This window comes from Myotis lucifugus, unplaced genomic scaffold (assembly GCF_000147115.1).
Source record: "Myotis lucifugus unplaced genomic scaffold, Myoluc2.0 scaffold_433, whole genome shotgun sequence".
Lineage (NCBI taxonomy): Eukaryota > Metazoa > Chordata > Mammalia > Chiroptera > Vespertilionidae > Myotis > Myotis lucifugus.
Genome location: NW_005871481.1, coordinates 101,273 through 114,451, shown reverse-complemented (window position 1 = coordinate 114,451; position 13,179 = coordinate 101,273). Strand labels below are relative to the sequence as shown.

At 37.9% G+C, this 13,179-nt stretch overlaps 1 protein-coding gene across 10 annotated transcripts in view; it reads left to right on the top strand.

Annotated features, from left to right (window-relative positions):
- Nucleotides 1–13,179, top strand: part of WDR33 (WD repeat domain 33) — a 105,858-nt gene that overhangs the window by 70,267 nt on the left and 22,412 nt on the right. Inside the window, exon 8 of one of the 10 annotated variants that reach the window (XM_023744167.1) lies at nt 10,652–10,785. The exons of the other annotated variants lie outside the window; for them this stretch is intronic. Within the exon in view, the coding sequence (XP_023599935.1) occupies nt 10,652–10,770 (119 nt within the window). The 3' untranslated portion in view covers nt 10,771–10,785. Of the gene's footprint in view, nt 1–10,651; nt 10,786–13,179 lie in introns of those variants that run through there. 10 annotated transcript variants of the gene reach the window in all.

Genomic DNA, 13,179 nt, shown 5'->3' with positions numbered 1-13,179 from the left:
AAATTATTTGGAATTTTCAGGCATTGGAGATTCAACTCTTCTCCCCCTCTTATTTATTTATTCAATTACTAGAGGCCCAGTGCACAAATTTGTGCATGAGTGGGGGGGTCCCTCGGCCTGGCTTGTGGGATCGGGCCTGAACTGGCTCTTCGACATCCACTGAGGGGTCCCCGGATTGCAAGAGGGCGCAGGGCAGGCTGAGGGACACCACTGGTGCATGATCGGGGTTGGCGAGGGACGAGGGAGGTTGGCCAGCCAGGGAGGGACCGAGGGAGGGCTCCAGGGCGTGTCTGGCCCATCTTGCTCAGTCCCCATTGGCCGGACCCCAGCAGCAAACTAACCTACCGGTTGGAGCGTCTGCCCCCTGGTAGTCAGTGCACGTCATAGTGAGCGGTTGAACAGCCTTAGCATATCATTAGCATATTACACTTTGATTTGTTAAACAGACGACCAGAAACATAGCATATTAGGCTTTTATTATATAGGATTTGTATCACTATGGACTCATGGGTATTTGTTGTATTTATATATATATTTTTTACTATGATGGAAACCCGGTTATTTAGCTTCTAGTTCAAGTTTTCTCAGTTATCTGATTTCTTCTTTGAGACACAAATGGAGATAATTATCAAGATCTAATTGGAGCTCTGGCCAGTGTTTTCAGTGGTTAGAGTGTGGGCCCCTAGCACCAAAGGGTTGCAGGTTCGATTTCCGACCCTGGTTGGAGCGTGTGCGGGAGGCAACCAATCAGTGTGTCTCTCACACATTGATATTTGCCTTTCTCCCTCACACTCTTAAAATCAATGGGAAAAAATAATCCTTGGGTGAGGATTAACAACAACAAAAAAGATCTAATTGAGTATAATGCCATCTCAAGCTACTCATGGATAGAAAAAATTCTTAGTAATAGCTAGGAATGACAGTCTGCTGGGGATCATGTGTTGGACACCCACCCTCAGCAGTATTTAGGGATTCGCATAACCTTGTTCAGATACAGATACATTTCCATAAGGTTGCCATTGTTATTGTCCTTTCTCCAAAGAGGTGAGCAATAGTAGATGGACAGGATTATCGGGAGCCATATTTACCAAAAAGGTGCAACTCTATCCAAAAAAATTGTGGCAAAACTCAGACACTCAAAGTACAGTTGATGATGTATATGCCTATGATTACTATATAATCTCTGGCCAGGATTATTTGGTGCTCTTATGTATCTTAATTTTCACATTTAAAAATTTGTCCTTAATCTAGCCATCTGAGGGTGAACTAGTTTACTTTTTTAATTGTTTTCAGAAGAAAAGTCTACCCTAGAAGTTCCCTAAAGGATCATTTAAAACTAGAGGCCTGATGCACGAAATTCGTGCAAGAGTAGGCCTTCCTTCCCCTGTCTGTTGGCACTGGCTTCCCTCTGTCACCCGAGACCCGGGCTTCTCTCGCAGCCCCAGCTTCATCCGGAAGGATATCTCGTCTAATTAGCATATTATGCTTTTATTATTATAGACGTCTCTTGTAGGGTCTCAGCCATGGCATAAATAGCTCTTCCTAATGTAGCCCAGGTACTGCTCTTTCTCCTAGTCTTGGTATTGCCAGGCTCCCGTCATGCTTCTAAAGTGTTTTTGGTTTTTACATATTTCCAGTTTTTTAAGTCATGACTATATGCTACTTCTATTAACCCTGTAGAAGAATCCTATATTGTCTGCATATTACTATTGGATCATGAGTGTGTGCCAGAAATGTTTACTAGAGCAGTGGTTCTCAACCTTGGCTGCACATTAGAATCACCTGGGAATCTTTAAAATCCTGATGCCTGGGCCTCATTCTCCGGAAATTCTGTTTCTTTGTTATTAATGTTGCGGCCCCACCCCATAACAAAGAAACAGAATTTCCGGAGGATGAGGCCCAGAAATCAGGATTTTAAAAAGATTCCCAGGTGATTCTAATGTGCAGCCAAGGTTGAGAACCACTGTACTAGAGCACCTTTAACTGTCTGACCACACACACGCACCCTAGCACTCCCTCTCTTATAAAGGACTTTGCTGCTGGTTTCTGCATTGTGTATGGGATTCCAGGTATCTTCCATCTCTGGCAAAGGACTGAAGTGCTTTGCAATTTTGGTTATTAATACCAACAGCTGGAGAGTACAACAGCAATGAGGTTCAAAGAATATTTGGTTGGATTCCTTCCCTGTAAGCTTTTTTGATGAATATTCTCCAAAATTCTCTTGTAATTTTTTTAATACTTTACTTTTAAATAAAAAAGCCAACAAAGGGGAATTTGCTGGTTGGCACAAAACATGCTGCAAAGTTGCTTTTTTTTGGTTATTGTAACTGAAGAATATCAAGGATTAACTTGAAAAAGAAAGGTAGATTTTCCTGTTGTATCAGCCGTTTCCTGATTGTCTTGCTCCCTTTAAAAAACCTCAAGATTTTTCTAAATACAGTCTTTAAACTTGGAAATAGTGCTTTAAAAAAACACCTCTTTCCATTTTTCTTTTTTATAAAATTGATGATTTTAGAGAGAAAGGAAGGGAGAGGGAGAGAGAAACATCGATTGAGAGAGAAGCATCAATCGGTTGTCTCCTGTATGCCTCCTATTACAGTGATTCTCAACCTTCCTAACGCCGCGACCCTTTAATACAGTTCCTCATGTTGTGGTGACCCCCAACCATAAAATTATTTTCGTTGCTACTTCATAACTGTAATTTTGCTACTGTTATGAATCGTAATGTAAATATTTGATATGCAGAATGTATTTTCATTGTTACAAATTGAACATAATTAAAGCATAGTGATTAATCACAAAAACAATATGCAATTATATATGTGTTTTCCGATGGTCTTAGGCGACTCCTGTGAAAGGGTCATTCGACCCCCAAAGGGGTCGCGACCCAGAGGTTGAGAACCCCTGTCCTAATTGGGTTCTGAACCCCCAACTTGGGCAGGTGCCCTGGCCTGGAGTCGCAACCCGCAACCTGACCTTTTGGTGCATGGGACGACATTCAGACAACTGAGCCACACCAGTCAGGGCAGAAATAGTGCTTTTCTCTATTTCCACTATTTCCCCACATCAGGTGCGCTTACCAGCATTCTGACACCTAAGCCTCAGAAAAACTTATTCCTATATATGTTTTTATTGGATTCAGAAATTATATATTTAGTCATATATTTATAAAAATTTCACTTTTATGCCAGAAGTAGTTACATAGCATTAATCTTATGAGATGTATGCTTATTTTAATTTTTAACCTACTTGACAATTTCTTTTAGGTCAGCCTTTGTTGGTCTTCCATGTAAATACATGATACAAACAAATAGAAGCCATTTTTATTTGCATATGCAAATTAAATGTGTGTAAGAGGTTGGCAAATTTATGATGTATCTGTCTCACTCCATTTGAGTGTTTTTGGGTGCTCTTCTGACACCATACATTTCACAGTTTTTTATAACCTGATAAGCACTTTTATGCTGCCATTCAGCTGTCAAATCTTTACATTTTACCATACTTCTGATTTGTTTTTAAAAGAAGTAAGCATTACAGGTGTGGTGAAAGGTGCCTTCACATGCCCTTTCCCAGTTGTTTCCTCTCCTTCCACCGAGGTTTCCAGTCTCCTGAATGTAGGCTTGTCACTGCCACACAGCATAATAAGCTAGCCTTTAAAAATTTTCCAGTTGGTTGGAAGCATTCTGAGAAAGAAGCTCGTGGTCAAATTCTTACCTACAGATTTGTTATATTGAAAGCACTGAAGGGGCTCTCAGACCTGGAAAGCAATTTGTCAATTTTTGAAGTTCAGCATTGCCCAGTGATTTGACCACAGAACCCCTTTCCCCATCATCTGTGGATGTTGTTGCTTGAAACATGCTAATGGCTTCTTACTAATGTAACTTTCTAGATGTAGATGACAAAGTTACTAGTTGTCATCACTTCCAGTTGATGTTGATTTGATTATTAGATCAAGTTTAAAATAAATTTACAAAAAAGGAAGGTAAAGTGCTAATAAGTTACATATTTATTGACCAGCATACAAGTTACTTATGCTCCTAAATTTTTTAAATTCCTGAGCTCTGTGATCTATTGAAGTATCTGGCTATGGACCATATAACCTTTGCCTGAAACTGATCTGTTAACGTTTTATGTTCTATGGTTGGACGTAGGCCGAGTTTGTTGTTTTCTTGAATAACAGTTATCCAACTGTTAACGTTGTACAACATGGTACTTGAATTCTTTGTCTGCTCTTTTTTCTTCCTGTATTAGAAAATCTTGGTGCTTTTTGTAATTTATGTATAAAAGAAATTTTTCTTAAGATTTGTTCGTATAATGGTCTGATCCAGGAAAAATAAAACAGGAAAATGGACACTATTTCTGACCTTCAAATAAAACTCTCTATTGGTTTTTAGACTGTTCACCCAGCCTTGGTGTCCAATGCATTGTCTTCAGGCAGGGCTGTTCCCTGCCCAGGATCTGCTGAGGGAGGGGAGTTCACTGTCCTTTCACGGAGGCCAGGGAAGCTCCTCCCCCTGTAAAGGAAGAGTGCCAGCCAGCCCGCCCTCCTGGCTCTGTCCTTCAGCACTGCCCTCCCACTCCCACCCTGAGGGAATGATAGGAAGGCTTACTTCCCAGAGTAGAAAGCGAGTCTGGAACTGTTCCCCAAATCTCCAAACACTGACCCATCTATCCTGTTAGTCTTAGAATTTTAGGGTTTATTAAGGCATCTCTGTATTTTTAGGATCTCCTTTAAAAGACACACAGTAAATATTTTTTTCTTTAGTTAGGATAAGTCTCTTGTGTTCTGCACCTTGCTATTTCAGATGTATTTAACGTTTTTTTAAAAAAAGATTTTTCTGTTTTTACTTTGCGTGGAAAGATCTCTCCAAAACCTGCATTAGTTGTTTTATTAGCTTTTTAACTTTTTTTAGATAACTTTTTTATTCTAAGTGTTAATTTTCTTGAAAGTTATTGTAACTGGACTGTGTGATTTTACAAATACTTCTCCAGTGTTCAATCCTCATTTTGTTTAATCACATATTTTAGAGATTAAGCACTTATATGAGGAGCCCAATAAATGTGCACACTTGTTTTAAATTAATGAGTGAGAAAATGATCAAGTAGAAGCAGTTTATCTTCTGTTTGGAATAAATTATAATGTACAATTAATAGCAGTTTTTTTTTTGTTTTTTTTTACAAATAATTGTGTAGTAATAAACAATTCTGATGTGTCAGACACAGGTTAATCTACAATTCAACGCCACCTGTCTTCCAGAGGTGCTCATTCTGACACTTTAATTTTTTTTTTTTTATATTTGAAAATACATTTTAATGAAACTGTTTTACAAGCCCATCAATAAAATAAAACAAGTTTTACAATCAACAAATACATATTTTTAAAAAATTACATAATTTTAATTACTTAAAATTCCCGATATAACTCAATAATTGTCTGACACTTTAATTTTTAGCTAAACATTTCCTGAGGGAATGTTTAGCTAAAAAATGATGCAAACTTCATTGCCCTCAAAGCTTAACCTCTAAAGGTGGGCCCACTGTGGTTAGATTAATTTGGAATTTCTTTGTTTGGAGTTAGGTCAGTGGTTGCCAGGTTCAAGACCCTGGTTTTCAGAAGCAATCTGTCTGCTTCTCAGATGGTTAAAAGAAGTACTTCTTAGTTTTGTATGTATTTTTAGAGTTTATCCCTAGTTTTTTCTTAAAAATTCTGAGAGATGGGAAGGTATACAGAAGTTTTCTACAACCTCAATTCCATTTGAGAAAGTGAAAGTTGACTGATGAGTGAAATAACACAAAAGGAACTATTCTGCTGCTTTATTTGGATGTTATATACTTAATGGGGTGAAGGGAAGATTGGGATGGGAAGAAGAGAGCCCAGGCCACCTCTGGCCACTGGCCTAACTCTTTAGGCCTCAGGATTCCCTTATGTAAAAACGACAGGGCAGGGTCACTTTGCAGGTCTTCCCTGGCTCTAATACCAATTGACGGTGTGTTTTTTGTTTGTTTTGTTATTGCTTTTTATTGTGTAACTGAGATAGTGAATAAGAGTAATACAATCATGGGAACCTAAGAAGAAACTTTCTTTAAAATGGCCAAGTATAGTATAAATCAGTCTTGTCCAATAGGGCTTTTTGATGGAAATATTCTGTATTTGTGATTTCTGATATACTAGCCCTAGTCACATATTGCTGTTGAGCTGTGAAATGTTGCTAGAATGACTGAGGAACCTAATTTTAACTTTAATTAAAACAAATTTAAATAGCCACATGTGGCTAAATAGCTACTGTATTGGGCAGTGCAGGTTAACTTCTTAAGTATAAGTATTCAAAGGAAATGTCCTCACATTGATTTAATATGAAAATCTTGTTCTTTTGTGATTTGCAACTGGAATCTCTTAATTTTAGAATTTGGCAAGTCTCAATATTGAAATCTTCAAGCACATCCTCCGTTTCAGTTGCAGTCAAGAATAGATAAGGTACTATGACCTTTGCCAAGGGTCCCACAGACTCCTTGGTAACCACATGCCTCTCACTGGCTTCTTTAGAGCTCTGCCACCTACTGAGGCCTGTGTGTGTCCACTAGTCAACCTGTAGATGACTGTCCGTCTCCCCTCAGGGTTACACCCTATTCCTGTAGTAGGGTTTATATGATCTGGAGCACGTTTGGTGGTGGTGAGGATTTTATCTTCATATTTTTTACGAGCTCGATTCTTAAAAGTTTAGATACCACTTTCAAAAAATACTTGAAGTTTTCAGTCCTAAAATCTTGAGCAACATGCTTTCAGGCCCTGGTCAGGTTGCTCAGCTGGAACATCATCTCATACACCAAAAGGTGGCGGCTTCGTTTTCTGGTCAGAGCACATACCCAGGTTTCGGGTTTGACCCCTGGTTGGGGTGGAAGTGGGAGGTAACTGACTGATGCTTCTCTTTCACGTTAATGTTCTATCTCTCTCCCTTCTCTCTAAAATCAATTTTTTAAAAAGGTGTTATTTAATTTAAAAATATCTAGGTCACAGCCCTGGTCAGGTTGCTCAGTTGGTTAGAGCATCATCCCAGTAAGTTTGTGGGTTTGCTCCCAGTCAAGGCACATGTAAGAATTAACTGATGGGTGCATGAATAGGTGGAACAACAAGCCCAGGTCTCCCTCTGTTTCCTTTCCTCACTCTCTCAAGTCAATCAGTAAATAAAGGAAGGCAGAAAGAAATATGTAGGTCACTAGGCCATAAAACCAGTTGTCACTTGAATGAGTTTTCATTAGGTCTGTATTGCTTCAGCATCACAATGCTACACTCCTGGGACTTGTGTGGGCATCACAAAGAACATGGATTTTATCTTGAAATTCTGAACCTTTGAAATGGTAAGAGTTAGTGTAGAGGCAGTTTTTAGGGTTAATGGGTGGAACTGATAAGTCATGTGTTTGACACTTGATCATTTCTTCTGTAAGGTAATTTATGTAAATGTAAGTTATATATATGGCATACCAGAACACATAGCCCATGACATCCTGGGAACTCACTCCAGCCACACTGAGTGCAGAGCTGCTGTGATGACATAACCTGCTATCCCTGAGCCTGTGTGGCACAGCCCCGGCCCCCGCACCAGCGAGGTCTGTATTGGAGATGAAGGCGGGAGCGGGTATCAGTCATTTGCATGAGTTTTGAATGGAGGGAATCAAACAATAAAAGCATGTTAAAAAAACTTCAAGTAAAAAGTAAGAAAACTTCAAGCAGTACAGAAGAATAAATGCCTTCATATTTCCATAGCATTTTTCCCCCTAAAATTCTATTACGAGCTTAAGTTTTCTTTTTTACAAATGGGACTAAATTACACCTTGCTTTTTTTGCTTATAATTTTAAAAAGTCAGTTTTTGAGGTATCATTTCCCTATGATTACATTCACCCTTTTTAGGTGTACAGTTCCATGACTTTTGACAAATATATACCATAATTGAGATATATGACATTTTCGTCCCTCCCAAAGGTCTCTTTTCTCTGCTTCTTTTTGTAACCATCATTATACTCAAGATATAGAACGTTTCTTATTGTCTCAAAAAGTTTCATCTTTCTGCCTCAGTTTTTTTTTAAGGCTTTCAAATTTTATTTCTTTTTCTTTATTGATTAAGGTATTACATATGTGTGCTTATCCCCCCATTGCCCCCCCCCACTCCCCCCACTCATGCCCTCACCCCCCCTGGTGTCTGTGTCCATTGTGACTGCCTCAGTTTTAACAGCTCTATTGAATTCAATATATGGATTTACTTAAATTTTCCTCAATCACCCCTTAGAGCAGCGGTTCTCAACCTGTGGGTCGCGACCCCTTTGGGGGTCGAACAACCCTTTCACAGGAGTCGCCTAAGACCATCGGAAAACACATATATAATTACATATTGTTTTTGTGATTAATCACTATGCTTTAATTATGTTCAATTTGTAACAATGAAAATACATCCTGCATATCAGATATTTACATTACGATTCATAACAGTAGCAAAATTACAGTTATGAAGTAGCAACAAAAATAATTTTATGGTTGTGGGTCACCACAACATGAGGAACTGTATTAAAGGGTTGCGGCATTAGGAAGGTTGAGAACCACTGCCTTAGAGGTTTATTTTTAGGTTGTTTCCAGTCTTGCAGTTCAGGCAAGGTACAAAAAATATCTTTATACATAAAGATGTTTGTACAGCTATAGACATAGGATAAATTCCTAGGAGTGAAAATGGAATGGAAAATGGCCTCCCCCCCCCACCAAATTGGACTAATTTACTTTTCAACTGATTATGGATGAGAGGGCCTATTACTTTCTTGTTATGCCTGGGTGTCACCAAATTCAGTTTGTGCTAATTTGATAAAGAAAATATTATCTAGCAAAGTAACTTGCATTCAGTGTTGTTTTTTCTCATTTTAAAGCCATATCAAAAGTTCACATACACAAGAAACCTAACCCATGTTATTTATGGTTAAAACCACAATATAACAGAGGAAATGTGAATAGAAAACTTTACCTTTGTTTCTACTATCCCAATATAATTTTCACTTCCTGCTTATCTGTATCTGCATTTCTGTAATTACACATGACGTTTTAATCTCCTCACCATATGCTTAGTGTGTGCAGGTATGATTTTGTTTTGCTTTTTAAAAGGTCACTTTATTTACTGAGTGTTTTGTTGTTATTCCAGAACCTTCATCTAGTTTGTGGCTGTGGTACATTTCTGTCATTCTATACTTTTTCACAATTATGAACTAGGCTTCAAATACCATCTTTTTAAATAGAAAAGTTTTAAAAAAGACTTTTAATAGTATTTCCTTAGGATAAGCTTTTACTAGTACGATTCTTCTGGATTTAAATATATCAACATTGACAGGGCAGGGTAGAATTTTATCATTTCAGATAGGTTTTGTCACTTCATTGGGAATTCAATAATGTTTTTCCTCTGAGGAAGGAAGCAGTTACATATCAATTTGCATCTATGCTAGCTTAAACTAGTTTTCCTCTTTATTATTATTTTCTTGTTTTTCATTTTTAAAAAGTTATAGTTGACATACAATATATTAGTTTCAATTGTAGAGTCCAGTGGTTAGACATTTGTATACCTTACAAAGTTTAGTACCCACCTGGCACTGTACTAGTACATAGCTATTACAGTGCCAGCCACTCTCATTCCCTATGCTGTACTTTACATCATTGTGACTATTTTTATAACTGGCAATTTGTTCTACTGAATCCCTTCACCTTTTTGGCCCATTTCTTCACCCTCTCCACGCCCCCATCTGGCGATCATTCGTTCTATGCATCTATGAGTTTGTTTCTGTTTTGTATGTTCATTTATTTTGGTTTTTAGATTTACACACACACACACACACACACACACACACACACACGTGAAATTATATAGTTTTTGTCTTTTTCTTTGTGACTTATTTTTCTTAGCATAATATCCTCTAAGTCCATCCAACCTCTTTTTTATTTTTTAAAAAGTTATAAAAATATATGCTACCTGTAAAGATTTCATACCCACTTTCCACTGTTTAGTAAATTAAAATTTTAAATTGATTTTTTCTCTCAATAGATTATTCACATTTTTAAATATTTTAAAATTATCAAACATTATACAGTGAAGACACCTTACTCTCGTTCCCCCACTACTCAGTTCCTCTTCTTGGAGGCAATTAATATTGTCAGATTTTTAAAAAAATATATTTTACTGATTTTTTTACAGAGAGGAAGGGAGAGGGATAGAGAGTTAGAAACATCGATGAGAGAGAAACATCGATCAGCTGCCTCCTGCACACCTCCTACTGGGGATGTGCCTGCAACCAAGGTACATGCCCTTGACTGGAATCGAACCTGGGACCTTTCAGTCCGCAGGCCGACGCTCTATCCACTGAGCCAAACCGGTTAGGGCATATTGTCAGATTTTTGTGTACTTTTTAAGACATACTTTGTGCATTTTTGAGCAAATGTATCTGTGTGCTTTTTGGGTGTGTGTCTCTTTTCAAGCCACAGATGTTAAGTATGCGGCACATACTTTTTTGCACATATATTCTTAGATAACTTTATTTGTATTTTAACTTTTAAAAAGTAGATAACTATATGCTCATGGTTCAATAATAAAATAATGAAAGGCTTGAATAGTACCCCTTCTATCCTAGTTCCCTGCCTGCTGTGCACACCCTTCAATGAATCTTTATGCATTATAGAAGCAAGTCAGATGGCGTATGCTTTGTTTCCTTTTCCTCCTGTAAGTCGCAGACTAACCTTTGACATCTAAGAAGGCGGTATAGACTCGGTGTTAGGAGTAGTGACTCCTTACATTCAGATGTCTGCTCTGCCACGTATCAACTGTGTGATTGTGGACAAGGTATTTTTTTTAATTATTGATAAAGGTATTACATATGTGTCCTTATCGCCTTATTACCCCTCCACCTCCTACTCATGCGTGGGCAAGGTATTTAACCTGTCTGTACTTTGTACACTTCTTACGAAGATGGTAAGGCAGTATATATACTTTGCTTAGAATAGTACTGTAAATAAGAAGTATATGTGTTTGCTAGTAGTAGTATTTTTATTATTAAGGACAGTGACTAATAAAATAATCAACAACCAGTATAATTTGATTTCTAGTAGTGATATATGGATATGGGTAAATTTATTTAACAGAAAAGGATGGATGGGATTCATCACTTGCTTGAATTCTACTTAAATACATTTTAGAAAACTTCAGGAAACAAAACTAAAGCAGCTAAAAAATATTAATGTTCCTTTTTATGGAGTGATAGTTTTTGTATATACTTGTTTAAACTAAACAGATATACTCTCTTTATGACATGAAAAAGTCCCAGAGAAGGTGAGGGTAGAGATGGCTGCTAAGAATATAAACTTTTGCATAGTGCATCACATTTTAAAAGTGCTTTCTTATGCTTTTTCCACTCAAATTTGGTGAAAACAGATACATATCTACATATATTTAATTTTACGTGATATTGGTCCATAAAGTTTTTAAATTTCCTAGCTTTATCTTTTTAGCATCAAATCGTTAGAACATTAAATGCTCTTAAGGCAAGCAGTAGATTGGAGGAGTAAATTGTATTTCTATTTAATTTGTTCATCCTCAGTTCTTTTTTTTTTAAACATATTTTTTTATTGATTTCAGAGATGAAGGGAGATGGAGAGAGAGGTAGAAACATCAGTGATGAGCAAGAATCATTGATTGGCTGCCTCATGCATGCACCCCACTGGAGATGGAGCCTGCAGTCTGGGCATGTGCCCCAACATGGAATCGAACTGGTTCATAGGTTGATGCTCAACCACTGAGCTGCGTTAGCTGGGCAGTTCTTTTTTTTTTTTTTTTTAATTAAAAAAATCAAAGGAACAACCAAACCTCTCTTCCCCTTTCTCTTCTTCAGATCCCTATTACAAAATAATGTACACTTATTATAGAAAATGTAAAAACAGAACATACACAGAGAAGTAAGAATCACCTTAATTTCATTACTCAGCTTAATATTCTGATAACAGTTTGATGTCTAGACAGCTTGCCTTTTTTTTCCTCTGTGGGGATATGCACACATAGTCACTCTTGTTACTAACTTGCCTTTTATTTGTTGTTAAATATATTTTTATTGATTTCAGAGATGGGGGGAGAGAGAGAGAGAGAGAGAAACATCAGTGATGGGAATCATTGATCAACTGTCTCCTGCAAGTCCCTATTGGGGGTTGAGCCTGCAATCCCGGGCATGTGCCCTTGACGGGAATTGAACCCGGGGTCCTTCAGCCCACAGGCCAATGCTCTATCCATTGAGCCAAACCAGCTAGAGGCAGTAATTTGCCTTTTTTTCTGTCTGTGGGGATATGCACACACAGTCACTTGTGTTAGTAACTTGTTTGCCTTTTACAGTGATGTCATCAGGAATGCTATACACACAGATGTTTTTTATTTTTAAAATAAACTTTGTATCATGAACGTTTTAATGTCATTTAATTACCTATAGTATTTACGATAGGTGCATCATATTCCATTGAGCACATATGCCAAACTGAATTTTATTTTGTATGAAAATTCGTGCAAGAGTAGGCCTTCCTTCCCCCGGCTGCTGGCACTGGCTTCACTCCAGCACTCAGGACGTGGGCTGCTTCGCTCCAGCCCCGGCTTCTTCCGGAAGGATGTCCGGAATGACGCCCAGAAGGATATTTGGTCTAATTAGCATATTACCCTCTTATTATTATAGATGTATTTGTTGCCTATTCATGGGCATTTTGAAAATAAGCTGTATCGTAAATATCCTGTACACAACTGTTTTGAACATCCATTATTATTATTTTTTAAAATATATTTTTATTGATTTCAGAGAGGAAGGAAGAGGGAGAGAGAGATAGAAACATCCATGATGAGAGAGAATCATGGATCGGCTGCCTCCTGCAAGTCCCACTGGAGATTGAGCCCACAACCCTGGGCATGTGCCCTTGACCCGAATCGAACCTGGGACCTTTCACTTCGTAGGCCAACGCTCTATCCACTGAGCCAAACTGGCTAGGGCTATCCAATTTGGAATTACAGACTTACAGGATATATACTTTCTTCATGCTTTTGATACAGATTGCTAAACTATTCTCCAAATAGTTGGTATCTACCTATATGCTTGCCCGCATGAGGTGTTGTCTGTTGAGATGTGAATTACTC